General features: G+C 49.8%; 1 protein-coding gene and 1 non-coding gene across 2 annotated transcripts; both read left to right on the forward strand.

The window, feature by feature from the left end:
- The first annotated feature begins 920 nt into the window (after window positions 1-920).
- Window positions 921-15,169, forward strand: LOC124029027 (translationally-controlled tumor protein homolog). The gene is made up of 6 exons (XM_046340893.1): window positions 921-1,078; window positions 1,529-1,602; window positions 1,854-2,041; window positions 5,328-5,433; window positions 6,335-6,451; window positions 14,707-15,169. The coding sequence occupies exons 1-6, from the start codon at window positions 1,051-1,053 to the stop codon at window positions 14,707-14,709; spliced, it is 516 nt and encodes a 171-aa protein (XP_046196849.1). The 5' UTR covers window positions 921-1,050; the 3' UTR covers window positions 14,710-15,169.
- LOC124029028 lies at window positions 8,155-8,291 on the forward strand. Its single transcript, XR_006837705.1, has one exon. It is a non-coding gene; the product is annotated as a small nucleolar RNA SNORA31 (small nucleolar RNA).
- Window positions 15,170-15,644: the final 475 nt, after the last annotated feature.

Raw genomic sequence — 15,644 nt, forward strand, 5'->3', positions numbered from 1 at the left:
TTGTTGTTTGTACGTCTGTTTACTCCATGTGTAACTCTGTGTTGTTGTTTGTATGTTTGTTTACTCCATGTGTAACGCTGTGTTGTTGTTTTTGTCACACTGCTTTTGCTTTATCTTGACCAGGTCGCAGTTGTAAATGAGAACTTGTTCTCAACTGACCTACCTGGTTAAATAAAGGTGTTCTCAACTAGCCTACCTGGTTAAATAAAGGTGTTCTCAACTAGCCTACCTGGTTAAATAAAGGTGTTCTCAACTAGCCTACCTGGTTAAATAAAGGTGTTCTCAACTAGCCTACCTGGTTAAATAAAGGTGTTCTCAACTAGCCTACCTGGTTAAATAAAGGTGTTCTCAACTCGCCTACCTGGTTAAATAAAGGTGTTCTCAACTAGCCCACCTGGTTAAATAAAGGTGTTCTCAACTAGCCTACCTGGTTAAATAAAGGTGTTCTCAACTAGCCTACCTGGTTAAATAAAGGTGTTCTCAACTAGCCTACCTGGTTAAATAAAGGTGTTCTCAACTAGCCTACCTGGTTAAATAAAGGTGTTCTCAACTAGCCTACCTGGTTAAATAAAGGTGAAATAAAAATAAATAAATAAAAAGGGGTGGCCAACACAACGTAAACCCGCACTGCTTAAAACCTGAGACGAAAAAACAAAGATACAAAAATAATAAAAATGATTTTTTTTAAATAATTTAAGAATAAAGGAAAGAAAAAAGAAAATATATAAATAAATAAATAAACAAACGTTTTAAAAAAAACAATAAAATAATAAAGATAATAATAAATATTTTTAACAAATATATATATAATAAAACTAAATACATTTTTAAAAAGTGCAGGCTGGAGAAGGCACCACCCGGAGAAGCGGCACCCTGCAACGTGTCCTCGAGGGGGCGCCGGGGACCGGATGTGACGTCACCAGCGCCCGCCGCTATCTAAGTGGAGGAACGGCTGTTTCCCGTCCTTTTTCCCTCCTAACGAGTCCTGAGACGGGTAAGGGATCCAGAAACATCTTCCCGTGTCACGTCGCTTTTCACAATCCAACAAAAATGATCATCTACAAGGATATCATCACCGGTAATCTAACGTTTATATTATCACTATTCTGTTATTATTTCTTTTATAAATATGTATATTTTGTGTTGGTCTGCATTTGTGTTTTTTAGTTTTTGAGGCCTACCGGAAGTCTCTACTGCCCTTTGTGCCAACGATGTGGAAATTACTTTATAAAAATAACAAACTTAGTCGTAGTTCCTCCATGGTATTCTGTACCGTTCTAGATCCAATTTGTACATTTTTCTATGTACTGTATAACGGGAGTAAACCGATTAGACTGTGTTTAGGCTTACCGGAGAGTTAGTGAGGCCTACCGGCGTTTGGGTAACTAGTTGTACTAAATGTCCTGTTTTTTTTTAATCGTAAACAGCTGATTTTTAGTTTAACTATTGTGTCAACTAGTAATAGGCTATCTACCATTTCAACTCCCACGTTTTCGTTACGTGTTGGTTTAATAATGATGTATTTCAGGCGATGAGCTGTTCACCGAGGTCTATAAAATCACGGAGGTCTGCGACGGGATGCTGTACGAGGTACAGGGAAAGGTACGTTAATAATAATCACCCCCATTATTAAGTTACTTTACCGTATTTTTAAAAATACAGTTATCTTCCTCAGCTGTTGGCATACTTGTCAAGCTATTCCATTTATTCCACTCACTTCAAAATACAGGAGGGTTATGATAACGTGATTTCGGCTTTGGTAGACTGGATCTGCTAGTTGACTAGGGTGACGTGTTGATACCGGTGTACCGTTTTGCCTGCTCGCCTAAAACCCAGGATCTCCCGTGTTTCAGCTCACTTCCAGATCGGAGGACGTCGACGGTGCGTTAATCGGTGCCAACGCCTCTGCAGAGGGCGGCGACGAGGGTAGCGAAGCGTCCACGGTCAGTGGAGTCGACATTGTGCTCAACAGCAAACTGCAGGAGACCTCGGCCTACAACAAGAAGGCCTACCAGAGCTACATCAAGGGCTATATGAAGGCGTAAGTGTCTCTGGCATCTCATCTAACATGTTTTTTATTTATTTAAAATCTCTTATTTACACCTACGGCCTATCGGGGAACTGTGGGTCTAACTGCCTTGTTCGGGAGCAGAATGACATTTTTAAAACTATTTTTTTTTACCATGTCAACTCTGGGGATTCGATCCAGCAACCTTTCACTTACTGGCCCAACGCCAGTAGCAGGACGAGAGTGATATTTAAACAGCAAATCAGACTCAACTGTCGATTTTTAAAATGCATGTTGACAAGTCTGGGCAACTTCTCTCCGGTGACACCCAGGAGTTTTTGGTAACTGATACACAAAAATGACATCACATGTCCCTGGACTTTCTGCACGGCCTGCTATGACTCATCGGATCGTTCCATTATGGGTCTCAAATGGGTGTAAATACCTGTTAAACCACGGGGAGTCGACATGGTTCAGTCTAAATACCTGTTAAACCACAGGGAGTCGACATGGTTCAGTCCAGTCTAAATACCTGTTAGACCACAGGGAGTCGACATGGTTCAATCCAGTCTAAATACCTGTTAGACCACAGGGAGTCGACATGGGTCAGTCCAGTCTAAATACCTGTTAAACCACAGGGAGTCGACATGGTTCAGTCCAGTCTAAATACCTGTTAAACCACAGGGAGTCGACATGGTTCAGTCCAGTCTAAATACCTGTTAAACCACGGGGAATCGACATGGTTCAGTCTAAAGGGGTGTAAATACCTGTTAAACCACAGGGAGTCGACATGGTTCAGTCCAGTCTAAATACCTGTTAAACCACATGGAGTCGACATGGTTCAGTCCAGTCTAAATACCTGTTAAACCACAGGGAGTCGACATGGTTCAGTCCAGTCTAAATACCTGTTAAACCACAGGGAGTCGACATGGTTCAGTCCAGTCTAAATACCTGTTAAACCACAGGGAGTCGGCATGGTTCAGTCCAGTCTAAATACCTGTTAAACCACAGGGAGTCGACATGGTTCAGTCCAGTCTAAATACCTGTTAAACCACATGGAGTCGACATGGTTCAGTCCAGTCTAAAGGGGTGTAAATACCTGTTAAACCACAGGGAGTCGACATGGTTCAGTCCAGTCTAAAGGGGTGTAAATACCTGTTAAACCACAGGGAGTCGACATGGTTCAGTCCAGTCTAAATACCTGTTAAACCACAGGGAGTCGACATGGTTCAGTCCAGTCTAAATACCTGTTAGACCACAGGGAGTCGACATGGTTCAGTCCAGTCTAAATACCTGTTAAACCACAGGGAGTCGACATGGTTCAGTCCAGTCTAAATACCTGTTAAACCACAGGGAGTCGACATGGTTCAGTCCAGTCTAAATACCTGTTAAACCACAGGGAGTCGACATGGTTCAGTCCAGTCTAAATACCTGTTAAACCACAGGGAGTCGACATGGTTCAGTCTAAATACCTGTTAAACCACAGGGAGTCGACATGGTTCAGTCCAGTCTAAAGGGGTGTAAATGCCTGTTAAACCACAGGGAGTCGACATGGTTCAGTCTAAATACCTGTTAAACCACAGGGAGTCGACATGGTTCAGTCCAGTCTAAATACCTGTTAGACCACAGGGAGTCGACATGGTTCAGTCCAGTCTAAATACCTGTTAAACCACAGGGAGTCGACATGGTTCAGTCCAGTTTAAATACCTGTTAAACCACAGGGAGTCGACATGGTTCAGTCCAGGCTAAATACCTGTTAGACCACAGGGAGTCGACATGGTTCAGTCCAGGCTAAATACCTGTTAGACCACAGGGAGTCGACATGGTTCAGTCCAGTCTAAATACCTGTTAGACCACAGGGAGTCGACATGGTTCAGTCCAGTCTAAATACCTGTTAAACCACAGGGAGTCGACATGGTTCAGTCCAGTCTAAATACCTGTTAAACCACAGGGAGTCGACATGGTTCAGTCTAAATACCTGTTAAACCACAGGGAGTCGACATGGTTCAGTCTAAATACCTGTTAAACCACAGGGAGTCGACATGGTTCAGTCCAGTCTAAATACCTGTTAAACCACAGGGAGTCGACATGGTTCAGTCTAAATACCTGTTAAACCACAGGGAGTCGACATGGTTCAGTCTAAATACCTGTTAAACCACAGGGAGTCGACATGGTTCAGTCCAGTCTAAATACCTGTTAAACCACAGGGAGTCGACATGGTTCAGTCTAAATACCTGTTAAACCACAGGGAGTCGACATGGTTCAGTCTAAAGGGGTGTAAATACCTGTTAAACCACAGGGAGTCGACATGGTTCAGTCTAAATACCCGTTAGACCACAGGGAGTCGACATGGTTCAGTCCAGTCTAAATACCTGTTAAACCACAGGGAGTCGACATGGTTCAGTCCAGTCTAAATACCTGTTAGACCACAGGGAGTCGACATGGTTCAGTCCAGTCTAAATACCTGTTAGACCACAGGGAGTTGACATGGTTCAGTCCAGTCTAAATACCTGTTAAACCACAGGGAGTCGACATGGTTCAGTCCAGTCTAAATACCTGTTAAACCACAGGGAGTCGACATGGTTCAGTCTAAATACCTGTTAAACCACAGGGAGTCGACATGGTTCAGTCCAGTCTAAAGGGGTGTAAATACCTGTTAAACCACAGGGAGTCGACATGGTTCAGTCTAAAGGGGTGTAAATACCTGTTAAACCACAGGGAGTCGACATGGTTCAGTCCATTTCCAATCTCTCCTGTAACTGCTCCCCGGGTCGTTGCTGTCAATGAGAAAATGTTTTCGGTCAACTTACCCAGGTGAAATATGGGTAATGAAACTAACAAGTGCACAAGCAGGGTTCTGTTTTATGGGGGTATCAGCCCCCCCCCCCCCCCCCTAGGGTCAAGGCCAAGCTGGAGGAGCAGGGTTGTGTTTTATGGGAGTATCAGCCCCCCCCCCCCCAGGGTCAAGGCCAAGCTGGAGGAGCAGGGTTGTGTTTACATCAGCCCCCCCCCCTAGGGTCAAGGCCAAGCTGGAGGAGCAGGGTTGTGTTTTATGGGAGTATCAGCCTTCCCCCCCCCCCCCCCCCCCCCCTAGGGTCAAGGCCAAGCTGGAGGAGCAGGGTTGTGTTTTATGGGGGTATCACCCCCCCCCCCCCCTAGGGTCAAGGCCAAGCTGGAGGAGCAGGGTTGTGTTTTATGGGAGTATCAGCCCCCCCCCTAGGGTCAAGGCCAAGCTGGAGGAGCAGGGTTGTGTTTTATGGGGGTATCAGGCAGCCTGATGGGGAATGTTGTGAATGTAACACTGCTGTCCCCCCCCCAGGGTCAAGGCCAAGCTGGAGGAGCAGGGTTCTAAGAGGGTACAGGCCTTCATGGCAGGCGCTCCAGCAGCTGTTAAGATGATCCTGGGGAACCTTGATAAATACCAGGTGAGAGAACCCCCCCCCCTACCGCGTGTCCGGGTCCAAATGCCCCCCTACCGCGTGTCCGGGTCCAAATGCCCCCTACCGCGTGTCCGGGTCCAAATGCCCCCCTACCGCGTGTCCGGGTCCAAATGCCCCCCTACCGCGTGTCCGGGTCCAAATGCCCCCCCCTACCGCGTGTCCGGGTCCAAATGCCCCCCTACCGCATGTCCGGGTCCAAATGCCCCCTACCGCATGTCCGGGTCCAAATGCCCCCCTACCGCATGTCCGGGTCCAAATGCCCCCCCCTACCGCATGTCCGGGTCCAAATGCCCCCCCTACCGCGTGTCCGGGTCCAAATGCCCCCCCCCCCCTACCGCATGTCCGGGTCCAAATGCCCCCCCCACCGCGTGTCCGGGTCCAAATGCCCCCTTTCCCCTTTTCCAATGTCCATATACAGTGCACTATATAGGGAAAATGGGGGGGCATTTGGGATGTACCCAACGGCCGGTGCTGTGTGGAAATGGACATACTGTTTTATATTGGATGGATGAGGGCTGGTTAAAATGGACACTCTGTTTTAGGGTGGATGGACACTCTGTTTGATAGTGGAGGGACACTCTGTTTGATAGTGGAGGGACACTGTTTGATAGTGGAGGGACACTCTGTTTGATAGTGGAGGGACACTCTGTTTGATAGTGGAGGGACACTCTGTTTGATAGTGGAGGGACACTCTGTTTGATAGTGGAGGGACACTCTGTTTGATAGTGGAGGGACACTCTGTTTGATAGTGGAGGGACACTCTGTTTGATAGTGGAGGGACACTCTGTTTGATAGTGGAGGGACACTCTGTTTGATAGTGGAGGGACACTCTGTTTGATAGTGGATGTACGTCCTGTTGATCATGTGACCTGCTCCTCTTCTTCAGTTCTTCACCGGTGAGTCCATGAACTGTGACGGCGCCATCGGCCTGCTAGACTACCGCGAGGACGGTGTCACGCCCTTCTTCGTTTTCTTCAAAGACGGCATCGAGATCGAGAAATACGTAAGTTACCGTGTCGACGGAGGACTGTCTGGTTCTCTGTAGGGGGCCGGGGACTGTCTGGTTCTCTGTAGGGGCGGGGGACTGTCTGGTTCTCTGTAGGGGGACTGTCTGGTTCTCTGTAGGGGGACTGTCTGGTTCTCTGTAGGGGGACTGTCTGGTTCTCTGTAGGGGACTGTCTGGTTCTCTGTAGGGGACTGTCTGGTTCTCTGTAGGGGACTGTCTGGTTCTCTGTAGGGGGACTGTCTGGTTCTCTGTAGGGGACTGTCTGGTTCTCTGTAGGGGGACTGTCTGGTTCTCTGTAGGGGGACTGTCTGGTTCTCTGTAGGGGGACTGTCTGGTTCTCTGTAGGGGGACTGTCTGGTTCTCTGTAGGGGGACTGTCTGGTTCTCTGTAGGGGGACTGTCTGGTTCTCTGTAGGGGGACTGTCTGGTTCTCTGTAGGGGGACTGTCTGGTTCTCTGTAGGGGGACTGTCTGGTTCTCTGTAGGGGGACTGTCTGGTTCTCTGTAGGGGACTGTCTGGTTCTCTGTAGGGGGACTGTCTGGTTCTCTGTAGGGGGACTGTCTGGTTCTCTGTAGGGGGCGGGGGACTACTTTAGACCAGGGCCCACAGTTACAGGTTCTATGGCTGTTTCTAGTGTTGATGGGACCAGGGCCTCTTTGGGCTGATTTGATTCTTGATTTGAGTAAAGTTGTGAAGCTGAGGGTAAAGGCAACGTCCAACTCCCCGTGACCCCCCCCCCCTCCCTCCCTTAAAGCTGAGCGTAAAGGCAACGTCCAACCACCTGTGACCCCACCCCCCTCTCTCTGTGTTCCTGGTGCAGTAATAGTGGGTGAACATGCCACACCCTGTCCATTCATCCCCTCTGACTGACGTGCCCGTCTCTGCGGGTGTCTGCCCGTCTCTGCGGGTGTCTGCCCGTCTCTGCGGGTGTCTGCCCGTCTCTGCGGGTGTCTGCCCGTCTCTGCGGGTGTCTGCCCGTCTCTGCGGGTGTCGGCCCGTCTCTGCGGGTGTCGGCCCGTCTCTGCGGGTGTCGGCCCGTCTCTGCGGGTGTCGGCCCGTCTCTGCGGGTGTCGGCCCGTCTCTGCGGGTGTCGGCCCGTCTCTGCGGGTGTCGGCCCGTCTCTGCGGGTGTCGGCCCGTCTCTCGGCAGGCCGAGCCAGAGTGTTTTAATGGAGATATGTGACGTTAGAGTTCAGATGGAAATGGGTTGTGGGGGATTAGTCTGGCGTAGAACCCGGGATTAGTCTTCTGGCGCGTAGAACCCGGGGATTGGTCTGGCGCGTAGAACCCGGGGATTGGTCTGGCGCGTAGAACCCGGGGATTGGTCTGGCGCGTAGAACCCGGGGATTGGTCTGGCGCGTAGAACCCGGGGATTAGTCTGGCGCGTAGAACCCGGGGATTAGTCTGGCGCGTAGGAACGATCAGTGTTTTTGAGTCACTTTGTCCCATATGGCAGACTGGTCTAAAGTAGTGCACTATATAGGGAATAGGGTTCTATAGGGTTCTGGTCTAAAGTAGTGTACTATATAGGGTTCTGGTCTAAAGTAGTGTACTATATAGGGTTCTGGTCTAAAGTAGTGTACTATATAGGGTTCTGGTCTAAAGTAGTGTACTCTATAGGGTTCTGGTCTAAAGTAGTGTACTATACATAGGGTGCTACTTATTAAGATACCAGGCACACCACACTCTGAATACTAAGCCCATGCATTCATCTGATAGACCTGAAGTTCCTCACCGTGACTTCTGGGTTTGCAATTGGATGCTAAATGAAATATTTCCCTTGACTTTCCCCGACTGCCTGACCGAGTGGCTGTACGGATAGAGAAGAGGAACACATGGTGTTTACCAGAGGTGGTACTGAGTGGCTGTACGGATAGAGAAGAGGAACACATGGTGTTTACCAGAGGTGGTACTGAGTGGCTGTACGGATAGAGGAGAGGAACACATGGTGTTTACCAGAGGTGGTACTGAGTGGCTGTACGGATAGAGGAGAGGAACACATGGTGTTTACCAGAGGTGGTACTGAGTGGCTGTAAGGATAGAGAAGAGGAACACATGGTGTTTACCAGAGGTGGTACTGAGTGGCTGTACGGATAGAGGAGAGGAACACATGGTGTTTACCAGAGGTGGTACTGAGTGGCTGTACGGATAGAGGAGAGGAACACATGGTGTTTACCAGAGGTGGTACTGAGTGGCTGTAATGGATAGAGGAGAGGAACACATGGTGTTTACCAGAGGTGGTACTGAGTGGCTGTATGGATAGAGGAGAGGAACACATGGTGTTTACCAGAGGTGGTACTGAGTGGCTGTACGGATAGAGGAGAGGAACACATGGTGTTTACCAGAGGTGGTACTGAGTGGCTGTACGGATAGAGGAGAGGAACACATGGTGTTTACCAGAGGTGGTACTGAGTGGCTGTACGGATAGAGGAGAGGAACACATGGTGTTTACCAGAGGTGGTACTGAGTGGCTGTACGGATAGAGGAGAGGAACACATGGTGTTTACCAGAGGTGGTACTGAGTGGCTGTACGGATAGAGGAGAGGAACACATGGTGTTTACCAGAGGTGGTACTGAGTGGCTGTATGGATAGAGGAGAGGAACACATGGTGTTTACCAGAGGTGGTACGGATAGAGAAGAGGAACACATGGTGTTTACCAGAGGTGGTACTGAGTGGCTGTACGGATAGAGGAGAGGAACACATGGTGTTTACCAGAGGTGGTACTGAGTGGCTGTATGGATAGAGAGGAACACATGGTGTTTACCAGAGGTGGTACTGAGTGGCTGTACGGATAGAGGAGAGGAACACATGGTGTTTACCAGAGGTGGTACTGAGTGGCTGTACGGATAGAGGAGAGGAACACATGGTGTTTACCAGAGGTGGTACTGAGTGGCTGTATGGATAGAGGAGAGGAACACATGGTGTTTACCAGAGGTGGTACGGATAGAGAAGAGGAACACATGGTGTTTACCAGAGGTGGTACTGAGTGGCTGTACGGATAGAGGAGAGGAACACATGGTGTTTACCAGAGGTGGTACTGAGTGGCTGTACGGATAGAGGAGAGGAACACATGGTGTTTACCAGAGGTGGTACTGAGTGGCTGTAAGGATAGAGAAGAGGAACACATGGTGTTTACCAGAGGTGGTACTGAGTGGCTGTACGGATAGAGGAGAGGAACACATGGTGTTTACCAGAGGTGGTACTGAGTGGCTGTACGGATAGAGGAGAGGAACACATGGTGTTTACCAGAGGTGGTACTGAGTGGCTGTACGGATAGAGGAGAGGAACACATGGTGTTTACCAGAGGTGGTACTGAGTGGCTGTATGGATAGAGGAGAGGAACACATGGTGTTTACCAGAGGTGGTACTGAGTGGCTGTATGGATAGAGGAGAGGAACACATGGTGTTTACCAGAGGTGGTACTGAGTGGCTGTACGGATAGAGGAGAGGAACACATGGTGTTTACCAGAGGTGGTACTGAGTGGCTGTACGGATAGAGGAGAGGAACACATGGTGTTTACCAGAGGTGGTACTGAGTGGCTGTACGGATAGAGGAGAGGAACACATGGTGTTTACCAGAGGTGGTACTGAGTGGCTGTACGGATAGAGGAGAGGAACACATGGTGTTTACCAGAGGTGGTACTGAGTGGCTGTATGGATAGAGGAGAGGAACACATGGTGTTTACCAGAGGTGGTACGGATAGAGAAGAGGAACACATGGTGTTTACCAGAGGTGGTACTGAGTGGCTGTACGGATAGAGGAGAGGAACACATGGTGTTTACCAGAGGTGGTACTGAGTGGCTGTATGGATAGAGAAGAGGAACACATGGTGTTTACCAGAGGTGGTACTGAGTGGCTGTACGGATAGAGGAGAGGAACACATGGTGTTTACCAGAGGTGGTACTGAGTGGCTGTACGGATAGAGGAGAGGAACACATGGTGTTTACCAGAGGTGGTACTGAGTGGCTGTATGGATAGAGGAGAGGAACACATGGTGTTTACCAGAGGTGGTACGGATAGAGAAGAGGAACACATGGTGTTTACCAGAGGTGGTACTGAGTGGCTGTACGGATAGAGGAGAGGAACACATGGTGTTTACCAGAGGTGGTACTGAGTGGCTGTACGGATAGAGGAGAGGAACACATGGTGTTTACCAGAGGTGGTACGGATAGAGAAGAGGAACACATGGTGTTTACCAGAGGTGGTACTGAGTGGCTGTATGGATAGAGGAGAGGAACACATGGTGTTTACCAGAGGTGGTACTGAGTGGCTGTATGGATAGAGGAGAGGAACACATGGTGTTTACCAGAGGTGGTACTGAGTGGCTGTACGGATAGAGGAGAGGAACACATGGTGTTTACCAGAGGTGGTACTGAGTGGCTGTACGGATAGAGGAGAGGCACACGGTGTTTACCAGAGGTGGTACTGAGTGGCTGTACGGATAGAGGAGAGGAACACATGGTGTTTACCAGAGGTGGTACTGAGTGGCTGTACGGATAGAGGAGAGGAACACATGGTGTTTACCAGAGGTGGTACTGAGTGGCTGTACGGATAGAGGAGAGGAACACATGGTGTTTACCAGAGGTGGTACTGAGTGGCTGTACGGATAGAGGAGAGGAACACATGGTGTTTACCAGAGGTGGTACTGAGTGGCTGTACGGATAGAGGAGAGGAACACATGGTGTTTACCAGAGGTGGTACTGAGTGGCTGTATGGATAGAGGAGAGGAACACATGGTGTTTACCAGAGGTGGTACTGAGTGGCTGTACGGATAGAGGAGAGGAACACATGGTGTTTACCAGAGGTGGTACTGAGTGGCTGTACGGATAGAGGAGAGGAACACATGGTGTTTACCAGAGGTGGTACTGAGTGGCTGTACGGATAGAGGAGAGGAACACATGGTGTTTACCAGAGGTGGTACTGAGTGGCTGTATGGATAGAGGAGAGGAACACATGGTGTTTACCAGAGGTGGCTGTATGGATAGAGAAGAGGAACACATGGTGTTTACCAGAGGTGGTACTGAGTGGCTGTACGGATAGAGGAGAGGAACACATGGTGTTTACCAGAGGTGGTACTGAGTGGCTGTATGGATAGAGAGGAACACATGGTGTTTACCAGAGGTGGTACTGAGTGGCTGTACGGATAGAGGAGAGGAACACATGGTGTTTACCAGAGGTGGTACTGAGTGGCTGTACGGATAGAGGAGAGGAACACATGGTGTTTACCAGAGGTGGTACTGAGTGGCTGTATGGATAGAGGAGAGGAACACATGGTGTTTACCAGAGGTGGTACGGATAGAGAAGAGGAACACATGGTGTTTACCAGAGGTGGTACTGAGTGGCTGTACGGATAGAGGAGAGGAACACATGGTGTTTACCAGAGGTGGTACTGAGTGGCTGTACGGATAGAGGAGAGGAACACATGGTGTTTACCAGAGGTGGTACTGAGTGGCTGTAAGGATAGAGAAGAGGAACACATGGTGTTTACCAGAGGTGGTACTGAGTGGCTGTACGGATAGAGGAGAGGAACACATGGTGTTTACCAGAGGTGGTACTGAGTGGCTGTACGGATAGAGGAGAGGAACACATGGTGTTTACCAGAGGTGGTACTGAGTGGCTGTACGGATAGAGGAGAGGAACACATGGTGTTTACCAGAGGTGGTACTGAGTGGCTGTATGGATAGAGGAGAGGAACACATGGTGTTTACCAGAGGTGGTACTGAGTGGCTGTATGGATAGAGGAGAGGAACACATGGTGTTTACCAGAGGTGGTACTGAGTGGCTGTACGGATAGAGGAGAGGAACACATGGTGTTTACCAGAGGTGGTACTGAGTGGCTGTACGGATAGAGGAGAGGAACACATGGTGTTTACCAGAGGTGGTACTGAGTGGCTGTACGGATAGAGGAGAGAACACATGGTGTTTACCAGAGGTGGTACTGAGTGGCTGTACGGATAGAGGAGAGGAACACATGGTGTTTACCAGAGGTGGTACTGAGTGGCTGTATGGATAGAGGAGAGGAACACATGGTGTTTACCAGAGGTGGTACGGATAGAGAAGAGGAACACATGGTGTTTACCAGAGGTGGTACTGAGTGGCTGTACGGATAGAGAGAGGAACACATGGTGTTTACCAGAGGTGGTACTGAGTGGCTGTATGGATAGAGAGGAACACATGGTGTTTACCAGAGGTGGTACTGAGTGGCTGTACGGATAGAGGAGAGGAACACATGGTGTTTACCAGAGGTGGTACTGAGTGGCTGTACGGATAGAGGAGAGGAACACATGGTGTTTACCAGAGGTGGTACTGAGTGGCTGTATGGATAGAGGAGAGGAACACATGGTGTTTACCAGAGGTGGTACGGATAGAGAAGAGGAACACATGGTGTTTACCAGAGGTGGTACTGAGTGGCTGTACGGATAGAGGAGAGGAACACATGGTGTTTACCAGAGGTGGTACTGAGTGGCTGTATGGATAGAGAAGAGGAACACATGGTGTTTACCAGAGGTGGTACTGAGTGGCTGTACGGATAGAGGAGAGGAACACATGGTGTTTACCAGAGGTGGTACTGAGTGGCTGTACGGATAGAGGAGAGGAACACATGGTGTTTACCAGAGGTGGTACTGAGTGGCTGTATGGATAGAGGAGAGGAACACATGGTGTTTACCAGAGGTGGTACGGATAGAGAAGAGGAACACATGGTGTTTACCAGAGGTGGTACTGAGTGGCTGTACGGATAGAGGAGAGGAACACATGGTGTTTACCAGAGGTGGTACTGAGTGGCTGTACGGATAGAGGAGAGGAACACATGGTGTTTACCAGAGGTGGTACGGATAGAGAAGAGGAACACATGGTGTTTACCAGAGGTGGTACTGAGTGGCTGTATGGATAGAGGAGAGGAACACATGGTGTTTACCAGAGGTGGTACTGAGTGGCTGTACGGATAGAGGAGAGGAACACATGGTGTTTACCAGAGGTGGTACTGAGTGGCTGTACGGATAGAGGAGAGGAACACATGGTGTTTACCAGAGGTGGTACTGAGTGGCTGTACGGATAGAGGAGAGGCACACGGTGTTTACCAGAGGTGGTACTGAGTGGCTGTACGGATAGAGGAGAGGAACACATGGTGTTTACCAGAGGTGGTACTGAGTGGCTGTACGGATAGAGGAGAGGAACACATGGTGTTTACCAGAGGTGGTACTGAGTGGCTGTACGGATAGAGGAGAGGAACACATGGTGTTTACCAGAGGTGGTACTGAGTGGCTGTACGGATAGAGGAGAGGAACACATGGTGTTTACCAGAGGTGGTACTGAGTGGCTGTACGGATAGAGGAGAGGAACACATGGTGTTTACCAGAGGTGGTACTGAGTGGCTGTATGGATAGAGGAGAGGAACACATGGTGTTTACCAGAGGTGGTACTGAGTGGCTGTATGGATAGAGGAGAGGAACACATGGTGTTTACCAGAGGTGGTACTGAGTGGCTGTACGGATAGAGGAGAGGAACACATGGTGTTTACCAGAGGTGGTACTGAGTGGCTGTACGGATAGAGGAGAGGAACACATGGTGTTTACCAGAGGTGGTACTGAGTGGCTGTACGGATAGAGGAGAGGAACACATGGTGTTTACCAGAGGTGGTACTGAGTGGCTGTACGGATAGAGGAGAGGAACACATGGTGTTTACCAGAGGTGGTACTGAGTGGCTGTACGGATAGAGGAGAGGAACACATGGTGTTTACCAGAGGTGGTACTGAGTGGCTGTACGGATAGAGAAGAGGAACACATGGTGGGTAATAGTCTCTCCTCTGTCCGTCTCCACGTGGGTAATAGTCTCTCCTCTGTCCGTCTCCACGTGGGTAATAGTCTCTCCTCTGTCCATCTCCACGTGGGTAATAGTCTCTCCTCTGTCCAGCTCCACGTGGGTAATAGTGTCTCCTCTGTCCGTCTCCACGTGGGTAATAGTCTCTCCTCTGTCCGTCTCCACGTGGGTAATAGCCTCTCCTCTGTCCGTCTCCACGTGGGTAATAGCGTCTCCTCTGTCCGTCTCCACGTGGGTAATAGCGTCTCCTCTGTCCGTCTCCACGTGGGTAATAGCGTCTCCTCTGTCCGTCTCCACGTGGGTAATAGCCTCTCCTCTGTCCGTCTCCACGTGGGTAGTAGTCTCTCCTGTCTGTCCATCGTGGGTAGTAGTCTCTCCTCTCTCTGTCTGTCCATCGTGGGTAATAGTGTCTCTTCTGTCTCCTCTCTGCAGTAAACCATCCGGACGTCTAACAGAAGTGCCTGGACCGGAGGAGCGTGTCTGCTTGTTACCGTAGCGACCGCCGCCCCTGATCATGGACAGACTGACCCTGCCTGCTTGTTACCGTAGCGACCGCCGCCCCTGATCATGGACAGACTGCCCCCTGCCTGTATCCCTCCCAACACCTGGAACAGACTTGTCTTTCTTTTTAATCCCAAGTTTTTTATTTTTCTGGTGGGGGCCCAACCTTCTCTTCGTCCCCACATCTGACCTCCGGGGGAGACGCCAGGCCCTGTTTCGTCGGTCAGGACCGTCCCCGCCCCCCACCACCACCGTGGATGGCCGGTTAGGCTGCTGTGTGCCTCCCATCAGATGTCCAGCTGCATTAAAGCTCCCACCTCGCTCTCTCACACAACTGTAAAGGACTCATTGACACTATGTTGTGAAATAAATGGGCCTATTGGCCGAAATACAACCGTCCTCTGTATCGTCTGCGTTCACTCTGATACAGTACCTCCCGTCCCCCGTCTCTGTCTCTGCTCGGGGGGGGGCGCGCGTCTCGCGTAGCTGTTGCCCTGAACCAGAACGCACGATTCCATTGGTCCGCTTATCAAGCCCGTGGGCCAGTGTGGGGCAACAACAGTGTGACATATCTGCTGGTCCCTGGGCAGAGGGTCAGGAAACCCTGTTCTGATGGGATCTGTTGGGTCCATACTGTGTTAACATTGGGTTCTGGTCCCTGTTCTGTTGGGTCCATACTGTGTTAACATTGGGTTCTGGTCCCTGTTCTGATGGGTCCATACTGTTGGTTAACATTGGGTTCTGGTCTCTGTTCTGATGGGTCCATACTGTTGGTTAACATTGGGTTCTGGTCTCTGTTCTGTTGGGTCCATACTGTGTTGATTAACATTGGGTTCTGGTCTCTGTTCTGATGGGTCCATACTGTGTTG

Source organism: Oncorhynchus gorbuscha, unplaced genomic scaffold (genome assembly GCF_021184085.1).
Source record: "Oncorhynchus gorbuscha isolate QuinsamMale2020 ecotype Even-year unplaced genomic scaffold, OgorEven_v1.0 Un_scaffold_5272, whole genome shotgun sequence".
NCBI lineage: Eukaryota > Metazoa > Chordata > Actinopteri > Salmoniformes > Salmonidae > Oncorhynchus > Oncorhynchus gorbuscha.